At 42.8% G+C, this 14,075-nt stretch overlaps 1 protein-coding gene across 2 annotated transcripts in view; it reads right to left on the reverse strand.

Moving 5' to 3' along the window:
* Positions 1-4,468: 4,468 nt before the first annotated feature.
* cadm3 (cell adhesion molecule 3) overlaps positions 4,469-14,075 on the reverse strand; it is a 119,814-nt gene continuing 110,207 nt past the window's right edge. For both annotated transcript variants that reach the window (XM_071206244.1, XM_034104639.2), the window contains exon 10: positions 4,469-8,153. In XM_071206244.1, coding sequence (XP_071062345.1) covers positions 8,035-8,153 — 119 coding nt within the window. In that variant the 3' untranslated portion in view covers positions 4,469-8,034. The remainder of the gene's footprint in view (positions 8,154-14,075) is intronic.

Genomic DNA, 14,075 nt, shown 5'->3' on the forward strand with positions numbered 1-14,075 from the left:
GTGTGTGTGTGTGTGTGTGTGTGTGTGTGTGCGTGCGTGTGCGTTCGTGTTGGAAATGGATCCAGTGTGACTCATGTTAAAGCCTGGTGACCAGACTGTGCATTGGATCCTCGCCTCATCAATCATCCCCGGGTGGCAGGCTATGCGCAATGTGTGTGTGTGTGCGCGTGCGTGAGAGAGAGTGCGTGCGCGTGCCTGTAGCACATCCTCCGGTGACCCACACTGCGTTTGTTTGTGTCAACCAAATATATCCATTCATGCGTTTCAAAGGTCACGTCAAAGCAATGTCGTGTGCAGATGCTGCACATCCCACCCTCCCGTAAGGAACGTGTAATTGAAGAAAAAAAAGAGCGTGTGTGTCTGCACTCTAAAACACGTTTCCCCCTCAGCAGAGAAGAGACCCTGAACACCCCATGACTCTTTCCCCTCAGCTCCTGTGGGCCGTGACGATGATGTCCAGGGAAGCACAAATCTATAACAACACATTCTCTCTCACACACACACACACACACACACACACACACACACACACACACACACACACACACACACACACACACACACACCACACAACACACACACACACACACACACACCACACACACACACATCACTGCCAGCACAGAGAGAAAGACACTCAGAAAGCGCAGCGCGCGCTACAGGGTGCACATAGGAAGGGTCATGGAGGACAAATTAAGAAAGAAAGAAAGAAAGTTTCTGTTGTTGCTCGCACCTGAGTCAGTGTGTGTGTGATTGGGCTGAGTGCGTGTTTGACTCACCTTGGTTCAAAGTGATCGCCAAAGTTATGATCCACAGGGCTGGCATGGTTCAGCCGCGCGCATTCAGATTCCTCCCCTCGGCTCTGCTTCCCCGAAAAGACACCATCAATACCTCCGGAGCGGCTCAATGCAACTGGAATCCTCTCAGAGTCACGAGAGTGAAACAAGACACATGTAGAGGAAAGATATCCAAAGCTTATTTTCCTTTCTCCTTCTTTTCTTTATTTCACTCGTTTCCCTGTTTTTTCCCGTTCCTAAAATAAATCTGTCTCCACTTTTTTTGTGTGTCTCTCTCCTCTCTCTGTGTTTCTCTGCCTGCGCTTTAGATTCCCATTTGAACAGGACTGAATTCCTCTCTCCCTCTTTTCGCTCGCTTTCTCCCTCTCTGGCCCCCCTCCTCTCATGCAATCAGTAGCACACACCCCCTCCCCCCCTCCCTCCTCCACGCCTCCCCTCTCCAAATCTCCGTTTTGGACTCCACAGAGAGGAGGAGCGCGCTGCAGCGGCCGGACAGAGAACTGCGCTTTAAACTTCAAACATCAAATGTATTAAATGCTCAAATGTATTTATTGATTTGTTTATTCCACACGTGGCAGTTATTTTAACATGTACACTTTACAAAACATGTACACTTATACTGATTTTTTATATTTGTATAGCGCATGGTGGAAAGGAGCAGGAAGAAAAACATGAAATAACCATACATAAGTAATATAAAAGCAATATTCTTTCAGTCACAGTTGCTTACAAATACTGAAACCTAAAACCAGAACACAATCAAAAGTCAACTTCTGTCTAATTATGCTTTCTTTATACATTTTCTTAAACATAAAATTGTTCTTACAGCCCTTTAAATCATTCGGCAAAGAGTTCCACTTCATTACGCCCAGAGACCCACATCTGCTTTAAAGTAGTGCAAACTGAAGCTTAACATTTTATTTTGTATTTAAATTCACCTTAACCCTAAATCTCTTATAATGTCTAGATAAAAATACTATAACATGACAACTGGTGTAGGAGTTATTACAACAATTAAAGGACACACTACATTCTTTGTTAATACAGAAACTCAGGTTTATTCTGTCGGCACTTAGCCGTTTCAGCATTTCGCATATATGGCAATATGCTGCAATACAAATTTGATGAAATCTGTATTCGGTATTTATTCTCACTAAATGTTCCGACGATTAAGAGAGAGGTCACCGGTTCAAATCCCTGACGAGGCGCCATTCTGTCATGACCCGGCTCGTAGGCGGGAGAGGACACAATGGATAAGGGTAAATAAGTACTTCTAAAGCAAACTAATATCTTTGTTAGCAATCAATAATGACGTTATCCAACATTTGAAAAGCTCTGAAAAGCCTTTTTGTCGATTAGCTCGTTGCATGGAGTATAAGGAGAGACACGAACGTTTTCAGGGACATCATTGCAGAAAGATGATGTCCCCCGATTACAGTCAGTTTTTAGTTATTTTTAACGTTAGAATCGAAATGCTTTGCTAGGCCGCTCTAAGCGACTTATTTAATTAACTTTCACAGTTGTTTAAGAAGTGATGAATATTCAATGTTATGAAACTATGACTCCCTATTAGTCAATACTCAATATTTCAATTAAGAACTATCGTGGTACCCGTTTGATTATCCTTCTCTTTTGTTCAAAGCATTTTCTGTAGTGAAACTGCAGCGACCCTGACTTTATGTAACAATGCTATTCCTGTAATACTATTAAAGTATATTCCTGTAACATAAGAGATGCCTCACACAGTATCAATTCAATCGTTGACCAAAGTGACCTCATCACAGCGTATGATTTTTAGTTACACTTTAATATAACAGTTACTTTCATCATTTTTCAGTAGGATCTCATCCGATAGAGATTGTTAAAGTGACTTGTTTTTGGGTCCAGGTAAACAGTGCCATTCTGAAATAAATAAAGCTCATGAACCGTAGGAGCGTTTATATTCCTAACAGTTTGCAAATATAAATATGTCGCAATAAAAGTTTGTTGTAATCCGTTTTCTAATATGATTAGGTCAGCGTTGGCACTGCACACTTTCTTTTAGCACCTACAGCAATGTATTCTCTTCAGTTTAACGTTACCCTCAGAGCTATGAGTGTCCTCCAGTGTGAGGACTACTTACAGTGTAATGAAGTGCGCATGTGTACAATGTAAGTCTGCTCAATAACTAACAGACCGTCAACATGTGGGAACAATATTCCCAAAACCACAGTCTGTAATAAAGAGGGAAAGATGAGAGGAAGGCAACCGGAAAGAAACTCAGATCAAAAGCACTAAAACAGACGTTTCTCTGGGAAAGAAAACATTATTTATCAATCTAATGATTTAATAAAGAACACCTCTAAACAGGCAATATCATTCAATTAGTAGAACAAGCAGTCATTTTTAACCAACCTGCATTTTTTGATTGCATTGCATTGCACTGCCCTCTGGTGGACATTATGCGGAACTGTTACAGGCTTTCTGGAACCTGTTGATGCTCTCACCTTCAGGGAGAACTGGATTAGTGAGCTAAGACATCCAAAATACATACATGTTTGGACTTTCTAAATATTATTGAATATCTTGTCTAAAATGTATATTTTCTATTTTATTTTCTTGTGTATTTCTAGTTTTGTTTTATTGTAAAATGCCGTGTCTTTTATGACCAAATCACCATATAACACAACACATAAAACCCTTTAATATATCTCTCCTCCTCACCTGACCAATACATCCCACCCGACCAATTCAATATATAATGTATTTAAAGAATAATGTTTAGTACTTGTGTACACAGTCACTAAGTAAACAATGCTTGATATAAAGGGAGATACTTACCCTTATTACATTACATTACATTACATTTAGCTGACGCTTTTATCCAAAGCGACTTACAATAAGTGCATTCGACCAGGAAGACACAACCTTGAAGAAAACAGAATCATAAAGTACTTCAGGTTTCATAGAGCCAAGTATTTCAAGTGCTACTCAACTGGCTTTAGATAAGCCAGTCCTTTATTAGTATATAAGTGCTCTGTTAGCAGTTCTTTGTTAGTAATTCTATCGCTCGAGGTGGAGTTATTTAAAAAATAAAAATTGCATATCATGTATAGAATACTCAGTACAAAGACGAATGATGTATTTATAATTATAAATGTATAAATGTTATCGAAACAGCACTTTTACAATGAGTTAAGGGCATGTTGGAAATGTAGTAAAATGTTTTGTACCGCATCAAAAAAAGCAACAAGAATTGTCTAGACATCCTTGACATAAAATCATTAAATGCTTTGCTAATCTCCCTTATCCACAGCTTTTATTTCCATTATTTTCATAATAATGTAATGTCCAGAACGACACAGTAAGAAAATAATGCCTGATTAAAAGGAAGATATTTACCCTTTAGAAAATCCAGATCTGTAACAACAATTAACTAAGGTCTAAAATCCATTTCCAAGTGCTTATCAAGTAAACATACTTAGTTATTAATCCAGAGATGTAGGAGGTATTGATAATTCAAGTGAGCTATTTTGAATATTGAGTTTTGAAGACCAGTTTTATCTTCTTGTGGAAATGCAAGGGTTGGTCTTTTTCCTAAAGCAGTGCAGCGCAAACCGATCTGATTTCATTAAACATTTAGATCTTATTTTGAAATGTTCTAAACCTTGAAGCAACAAAGACAAGACAAGTGAAATTAACCCAAATGCATGTTTATTGAAGTCAACAACTGAACTGGTATTTTAACAAAAAAAACAATAAAACAAATGTATGAACATCCAACAGACGCCGGCCCACCACAGCATGCGGTTGGGTCTCGTCTTGATGACATCATCAGCCATTGTACAAATTAACATACATGACAGCACTATTCACATGTGATATGGATATTTATTCAAAAGGAAGACTTGTCATCCAAAAGAATACGCCCTAAAAACAAAGACGCTGTTTTAGACATCGAAATAATAACATTGTTGTGAATGCATCGCACGTAGGAGTGTCTCCGAGTCTGTTGGGTCGAATACTACACACCTCACACTCATACACACACACACACACACACACACACACACACGATGCACACCAGTCACAGACATCATGCCTGCCGTGCATATCCAGGTATGTGTGTGGATGTGCATGAACCCAAAGTGAAAGGTGTGTATGGGTGCGCCTGTAAGAGTATCCAGTAAAGGCAACACTATATACATGAAATTATAATAAAAATGGTTGTTGAAACAATAAAATGCGAAAACTAACACCCAAGATTTCGGGGGTACAAACTAAAAATTCCAAAAAATGATTATCAATCCAACTCAAAAGAAAACAATTTAAGATTATGCCCACCTTTTTCGAAAACATAATTTAAAAATGTCCGTACTACAAAAATAAAAAGATGACTGGCAGCTAGTGTGCGACTGCCTGGAGAGGATGGGGGGGGGGGGGGGGATATTGGTCTGACTGATTTAGAGAAGCTGCTATTTGCCGGCATCTGGTGACAGCAGGTCATTACTGCACTGACGCCCTGCAATATGAATCTGCACGTCCCAAGTCTACGCCATTCGACCTCTAGGGATGAGTCCTACTTCCTCGTTGTACAGCTGTGTGCGACCGGGACTCGGCGTATGTTTGCAGATCAGAGACCAGCAGTGAGGTCACTCGTCTCAGGAGGGATGCTTGTCGGCACTTCTTGTCTCCAACACTATCTACAACCTTTTTCTCATGCGAGCTACATGCTAGCACATTAACTAAGACGGACAGGACGATAACTTACAGGCAAATACAGGTCCATTAGTTTTGAAAAGACACTACACTTTGTTTGAGTACGAGGCAGGTATTCCTTTCATCCATTCACAGAGCAGAATTAGACGGGGGGAGATAAATACAAATCAAGGGGTTACTCTTCAAAGTGGACAGTACAGCTCCGTGAGACAAAGCGTATCCTCTGGTCTGCAGACATGATAGCAGGTAGGAGTTGAAGGGTTAGGGTTGAACATGAGTTTAACGGTGTTCGGAAATCTGTTTAAAGTTGCCCCTCCAAACAGTCTCCGGAGAGCGCAGTTACAGCCACGTTCACTACAACATCCCCACGTGACAAATAAGAGCTTTCAAAAGAAAACACGACAGCTGACCCTGCTTCAGCTCACATAACCCTTTGTGGTATAGCTAGCTTATAGATTGACTAGCCACGCTTTCAAAGCAGCTAGGATAACGACAATGCAGGGAAAAGCACAATCCCTGAACGTTCCCAAAAAAGGTTGTACAAAAATCTAACATAGGACAGAACCGTCTGCAGGCAGACCGACAACAGCAAATGGATTCCTCTCCAAAACACCCCCTACAAAAAGTGATGCAGAGAGCCATGAGCGAGAGACGCTACTTCTACTGTACGTCTATGGACTCTTAAAGAGAGACCAGCAAGGACATCGTTTAGAGATGGAGATGGAGGGGGGGGGGGGAGGCGAGGAGAGGGCGGGTGAAGGTGGATCAGGACGCAGACGAGATGATTGATTAAAGAATGGAAAGGAATGGACGAGTGCAGCGGATGGGAAAAAAAGAGAAAGGGTTTCCGCAATGACTTCCTTCAGCGTTAGTGCAGCGCACCGAGCCAGAGCTGGCATGGGTTCCGTCTGGAGCTCAGAGCCTCTTAGTTAGATTGCAATCAATTTCCACGACCGGGCCAAGTGGAGCCGGCCAGCGCCAACGCAAACTCCCAGCCTTCATAAAACACTGCTCATTAAAGGGACGCTTTTTGCTAAGCTGGGCGAACGACTCCTGCTCGGAAGAAACAATAACAGAAAGGGTTTTTTATGTTAGTCGTAATGCATGTCGGCGGTCCTGTGTGGCCCCGCGGTGGAAGTGCACGTATTTCCAACTCCCCTAAGCAAGACACTGCGAGGACTTTAGAGGAAGCCACGACTCCATGAGTTTAGCGCCAGGAGGCAGAGGAGGGAGGGTGGAGGAGAGGGGCCAAGTGGAAGGAAGACCACAGCGGGGCCACGTGATGCTCCGGGGAAACTCCACCCAACACGTTGACACCTTTCGAAGCGAGGCGTTGCTACAGTTTAGTGTTCGGGAGCAGAGGGCCGACACAACGGGGAGAAAATGGCGCACAGCAAGGAAAGTAAAATCGTGACATGTTCGATGATTGGACTCCTGGACTGACACCGAAAGACACTGTAAACCGTTAACACTGACAGTAACACACGAGACACCGACGAGAGAGAAAGTCTCTCGTGAGTCCCAAAAAACTAAACTGAATAAAAGGAAAAGAATGAAGAAAAATTCCTCATTCAAAGATTTGCAGTTAAGGTTAGTTTACATCGCAACATCGTTATGTTTATTTATTCCCCCCCCCCCCAGATATTGATAGTTTTCACTTTGCATTTCCACGCATGTAATAAAAACAGGCAGGCTTTTTTTTGAGTATATACGTTACTGTACTGCAGTAACAGACCGTATGAGATACAGGAGAGTTAGAGAGAGAGAAGAGGGAGAGAAGAAGAACGAGTGTATTTACAGCACACCAAACATTTCTGTCAAGTAAAAAGAATGCTATATAATTCTATATATATATATATGTATACCGGAGCCCCTCGGCGTGGTAGCGCAAGGTGGGAATGCTGTTGCTGCATGAGTGTGGCATGGCTTGTGAGGATGCGGGAAGAGGTTCGATGGCGTACAAACATGAAGCTGTGAGAGAGGGAGATTATGCTTGTCAGTAATAAGTTCGTGGAGTCCTCTGGATGTTCGCAGAGGGCTTGTCGGATGGAGAGAATGAGGACAGGATGTGTTTGAATGTGTAGGAGACAGGAATGGATGTTGGAATGTGAGTTACAATTTAGCTTTTCCGCGGCGCTGACCGCTGTTAGAAATGATGTGTTAGTAGAGTAGGAGGCTCCCGTGTGTTAATCTACGAGCATTCAAGTCCGTGTGAGAAGGGTTCCAACCAAAACCGACTCGTGTGTGTGTGTGTGTGTGTGTGTGTGTGTGTGTGTGTGTGTGTGTGTGTGTGTGTGTGTATCTTCAGTTCGTCCGTGTGTCAGTGCAAATCTCACTTCCCTGTATCAAAGCAAAGAGGGTAGAAACTCATGGCCTTTCTTGTTTCCCGCCCACAGTCCTTCCCCTCCCGTCCTCCCTCCAGCAGAGTGAAGAACAGAAGCGCCGTGAAAACAAATGGAGGCTTTTCCGCTCCCGCCCTCTCCTCTAATCCGCGTCCTCCACATTTTCCTCCTCGTCCGTCCGTCCGTCCGTCCTCTGTCTAGATGAAGTACTCCTTTTTGTCCTCTGCTCCGGAGTGGCCTCCCTCGGCGTTGATGATGGCTGTGTCGGCGTCGGGGGCGTCGTCCGAGCCCTTTGCCTCGTGGGTCAGATACGTTCCTGCAGAAGAAGAAGAAGAGTCACAGATAAGAGACGAGGAGGAGGGAAATGAGATCGCTGAGGCGGTACAAGTCAACTATTGGAACGGTAACATGAAAAGTGTTATAAACAGTGTGGTGGCAAGATGTCCCACTATGATGTCTACATTATCGCTTCAGGTGCTTTTGATCACTTAATGCGGTTGAATTTCTATGTAGTAAAGTTTTCGTTAGGCTGTGGGCGAGGTAGGGAAACATTCTGAGAGCAAGTAATAAAAAAAGTGATTATGTGGATTCCATACGGGGTTTTTCTCTGGATTGGTTTTCTGGGGGTTTTATGTTGGTTATGAAAGGTAAGAACTAAGGAAAAAGTGGTTTCTTTTGCACAACATCCCAGTGTCTGCAGGTCCAATGACATCGAGACATTCAGGTTAGAAACTCAGCTAAGAAGTGACATTTTTTAGACGTAGAGGTTACATATAATTATAGTCTTTTTATTTCATTATAGTGTACAGCAATCGATGCCATTTCTTTTATATTGTAATATCACAGTACCACAGTACACTCACTACACTCCCCCCTCCCTCCCTCCACCCGCAAACAAATGCTTATCAATATAACTTAAACAACAGAGCCATGAAAATAAACATAAAATGGAAAAAAAAAGAATGAAAAAAAAAAATCAAAGTAAAACAAACAAATAATTATACAATACAGCGACAATATAGACAATGACAACACAACTAGTATTTCCGGCCGTCACCATTCCATCACTGGTCATATCTCAGATATATTTTCCAAATAAGAAAACAATGGCAACCACAGAGCTTGAAAGATACGTCCACGGTTATATTTTTCCAATGTAATAATTATTGTTTTAAAAGATTACAATGACTTAAGAAGTTACGTTTAGTTTGGACCTGCTTCAGTTAAATACTGTATACTGTATGTATAAACTAGATTTTGCCTTACGTCCAATTTAAGGCCTTTTTTACCCATGTAGAAATCTTTCGACCTCCAATTCACTAAACTTTAAAGGCTCCATCAAAACCGTCATCCAAGTCAAACCTTTCCCGTGTTTCTGTGGAACCCCTTTCCGCAGGTGACTCGCATTTAAAGAGAGATTTCACAACTGGGTTTATTTGGCTGGACAGCAGCACACTGAGTGAAGCCCTTTAAGCAGGAGCATCTGTCCCTGACTTCTGGATGAAGTATTGGCGTGGCGGAGATGCTCGGAGTTCGCCCATTGGATGTTACTCTTTGAAATGAAGAGCACAGCCTTCAGTAATGCCTCTGGCCTTTACAGCCGAAATGTACCACGCCGCTTTGTTACTTTTAAGGTGAGCGTGAAAGTGCTTTAAAAATTAACTTTGGAAATGGAAGTTTGACGGATGCATCTTAACTGAAGGTCTACTCAGAAGCTTTTTCTGGAGCTTTCAGTCATGTGGTTTTGTCACCCAACACACTCACATTAGTCGTCCTCATGGCCGACGAGAGACTGGGGTTTAAGTCATCGACCAAAATGAATGGACATCCGTAAAAAGATTAGGAGGATATTTAAATCTGAAGCCACATACTGTGTTGAACAGAGTTGGCTTTAGTATCATCCCATAGACAACCAAAACATCGCCGTACTCAGTCATCTCATGGCAATTGAGACTTGCTGATAAAGATTGTGAAATGTTTAAAACGATTGAGTCAACCTTCTTTGAAAGCGATTTGAATTGAGGTAAAAGCTTTGATTATATCTTTTAATAAATAAAAACAATGCATTTCTTATACTGCACTGTGACGGCCCCGACACACGGCGGCGTGCGGTGCCGCTTCAACGCTTCTGCCCGTTCACTTTGAATGGGGTGACGTCACGATTCGCCGAACTGCATTGTGGGAGCAAAGCGTAGCTTCTCTCGCGGTGCTCGCTGCAAAAGTAGAGCAATGTTCTACTTTTGCCGCCTCGACGGAGGCGTCAGCCAATCAAATCCCTCGTATGCAAATCTGACAGTACAAGTGCTAGCCAATCAAACCGCGTGTATGTTGGGAGAGCCAGACCGCAGTTATTTCCCATATGTCAACAAAAGGAGAAGAAAATGATCGTGGCGGTAGGGAATCACCCGGTACTCTATGACCAGTCCCTCTTTACATACAGGGATACAAACCGGAGGAGCCAGGCATGGGGGGAGGGGGCAAAGACAGTGGGGGAAACTGGTAGGTTTTCGCTTGTTTGGGGAGTTTATATCCAGTGTACTTCGTTTGAATGGACAGCTAGCAAGCAGAGACAGTATATTTAGCCAGCATGGATGTAGCATGAATGCTTTGCTTTGTATGTCCGGGGCGGGACATTCATGTGATTGGTTGTTGGCCGCGTTGCTCGCGTTGACTCCCCAAGCTCAAGACACGCCCACCGCCAAGCGGCAACGCACGCCGCCGTGTGTAGGCTCCGTAACTACAAATCTATCTTAACGGCCCGTCCACACAGCGGCGTGCGCTGACGCTTGCCGGCGGGCGTGTCTGAAACTCGACCAACAACCAATCACATGAATCTCCCGCCCCTGACACACAAGCAGCGGTTTGATTGGCTAGAGCTTGTACTGGCATATGATTCGATTGGCTGACGCCTCGCCGAGGCGTCAAAAGTTGAACATTGCTCAACTTTTGCAGCGAGCCACGCCAGCTACGCTCCACCTCGCTTCCCACGATGCATTTCGGATAAAAGTGATGTCACCCCATTCAAAGTGAATGGGGAAGCGTCAACGCACGCCGCTGTGTGGACGGGCCGTGAGCCTGTCTTTTTATTTTCGCTTTCACTTTTCTATTAACTTGGATGCAGATTGCATTTGAATGTCCTTCAGTGGTTTCTTTTGCACTTTGTCTCAATGCAGTTGAAGTTTGCTGTTTGTAATGCAGTTTGGATTGCTTCTGAAATCTGCTGTACCAACAAACGTGCCTTGCCTCGTGAAGAATAGCCCTCTGGACATTATCCCGTACGGTAAGTGCACACACTGTCAGATGCTGCATCGATTGCTTTTGTGCTTTACTAATGAAACTCTCCGCTTTAAATCTAACATAATGGCATTGGGTAAGACATGGAATCACCTTCTTCTCATTCACTATAGTCTGTGTAATTGTTCATTCCTCTGCTCGCTGCAGTATTGTACACATTTAAAGCTCCCATGCAGCGAAAAGCCTCACACTGTCGTCCCCTCAGATCCCACCCTCCTCTCAGGTTCCTTTAACAATCGGAGGGAGTCAGTAGAGCAGCGACCCAGACGGTCCCTCACTGAGTCGGTATCTGTGAACACTGGCCACTGAGACACTCAATATTCTGGACCAGCTGACGGCCCCCAGAGCTGCAGGTTGACTCTCACTGCGGCGGGGCTGGAGGTGGGAGCGAGTTTATCAAACGCACCACCTGGGTCCTGGAACTTGTTAAGTGCCATTTCGACTCCACCTGTCCCCTGATGGAGCTCAGGCCTTTATGTGGCTCTGTCCTCGTTTGTTTCGGTGTTAGACTATAACACTCCTTGTTGTTAACCACCAACTATGTGCAATATATGTATATGCTGTTAATAACTGTGCCATATATACCCGGCTGCTAAATCCTCAGAACTGTTACAGGATGTGTTTTTTGTAAATTGTGTAACTTTTTTATTGTAATGTTTTTTTGTATGCTTCTTAGGTAACATTAAGCTGTCTTTGGCTCTTTTCTGCTGTAACAATGTAAATGTCCCCTCTGTGGGACGAATAAAGTTATTCAAACATGTGTTTTTAAGGCCGGCATAAGAGTGGAACAAGGAACAATTCAAAACTGTTTTGTCGTCTCCCACTTCCACAGCACAAAGTACGGTGGCTGACGGGTGCGAACGCTCTACAATGTTCAAAAACATTTCCATGAGGAGAAACCCCTTGCAGCTTCGAAAAGGATGCACGTAAATCACCAAGTTGACAAAACATGTGCAGCATTTAGAAAAAACCATACACCCATTTCAGGAAACAAGCGCAGAGTTTAAAAAACGTTGCACGAAGCCCAAAACACAACGAAAACGGGGAACTGAGAAGAGAAACCCAGCTGGGACCGGAGCGCTTGTTGACGTTCAACTGTCACTGGAAACATACCTACAATCAGTGGCGACTGGTCATTAGGGGCAGGTGGGGCACAGCCCCACCTAGTGTCAGCAGAAAGTATTAAAATAATGATTACAACAAAATGCAAAAAATAAATAAAAAAATATATAAAATATATTTTAAGATCATGTTTAATCATCTGATTCGTCTGTACATTTCTGTTTTAGTCTGTGTTCTTCTAATTAGTGTCTACAGTGTGTGTCTATTGAGCTGTTTAGAGCCATGTGGGACAAAACCTGATCCTGCCCCTCCCTCTGACTGTCTAAGTGAACGGTGACTAAAAAAACTACACTGCGCATGCTCAGAGTATTTTCCTATTTAATGTGTGTGGCAAAAAATAATGACCATAGGGGCAAAGTGCTGCCATCCCCACCATACGTCATCTCACATCATTCAGAGCTGATTGGCTGTAAGTACGTGTGCCGCGAAAAGTGTGGTGTGTGAAGAGGAGGAGAGAGAGCTGCAGTGAGGCGTCCTAAAACCAGGAAGTAAGCTGCGCATGGTTTCCCTCCACAAAAAAGCAACGAGATTTCTCCATAGAATTTTAGAAAATAGCTCAAAATAAGATCTGTGGGAAACGTAGCTGTTAGATAAATGTACGTTTTGTTCAGCCGGATAATATCCACATGTCTACCCTACTTTTATCATTTTCGAATAAAAAAATCTATTGATTTGATTAGATTAGATATATGATAGACTTTTGAAACTACAAGAAGATAAGGAGGACCTTTACAAAAAAGTAATAGAGATTTTTGTCCAGAAGGATAGGCAAATGGACTTCATCTTCAAGTCAAGGTAAGACTGCAATTTTATTGAAAATGGGATCTTACTAAGAGAGAACAATTCAATATTTAAATGATAAAATTACATTTTTTTGGGTATCCTTCTGTTGAAATGTCTGTTTAAAAGTAATTGAAGCATCAGACAAAAAAAGCTTTTGAAAATAATATTATATTTTGATTTAATATATTTGTAAACCTGAAGAGTCAGTGCCAGTGCCTCACCAGCCATGAACCTCTCTGCAGAAGCTTATATATAGACATCTGAGTTTTTTGTGCCCCACCACTTTTGTACATATAGAAACGCCACTGCCTACAATATACGTTTTATTCTCTTATTTTAAAAACGTGATCACATGATTTCTTATGATATTATTGCAGATCTGCTGTAAGCTAGCTAGCTAACGTAGCTACCGTAGCTAACCTAGTCATTTCAAATATACTGACAAAATGTCACGATCTTTTTCTGTCTTTGGTTTCCTGTTTTATTTTGAAAACCGTCTGTCTTCCCTCCTGCCTGATTACCCGGTCGTGTGCACCCGGTGCCCCTGTGTGTTCTCCTGCCTCCTCACCATCTTGTGTGTTTCATTAGTCCTGTGTGCATTTCGGTTCTGTGTTTTCTGCTAGTCTTTGTGAGTTCCTTGTTGTTGTTGTTGTTGTTGTTGTTGGACCGTATTCACTGCATGTGGGTCCTGCTTGCCTCTCTCAACCCTGACACCAAACACTTACCACTATAGACAGGACAACTCTAAAATCCAAACACGTCAACAAGCGCTCCGGGGTGCATCACTTTTCAGTGTCGATTGAATGGCACAAGTTTTTATATTTCCATCACTTTTGAAAGAGCAGTGAGTTCGTAAACATTGTTGCCCGTTGTCGCGCCGCAGTAACACAGGCCGCAGAGAAATACACTAACATCACGGCCAGGAAGCAATTACGTTATCTCTTTAATCCCCACATTTCACTACATACACTTCCGCTGAAATACTGCCGATGTTAAGAAATCTAATCCCGCAGGAAGATTTGTGAACCAAAATGTATTA

This window comes from Pseudochaenichthys georgianus, chromosome 17 (assembly GCF_902827115.2).
Source record: "Pseudochaenichthys georgianus chromosome 17, fPseGeo1.2, whole genome shotgun sequence".
Lineage (NCBI taxonomy): Eukaryota > Metazoa > Chordata > Actinopteri > Perciformes > Channichthyidae > Pseudochaenichthys > Pseudochaenichthys georgianus.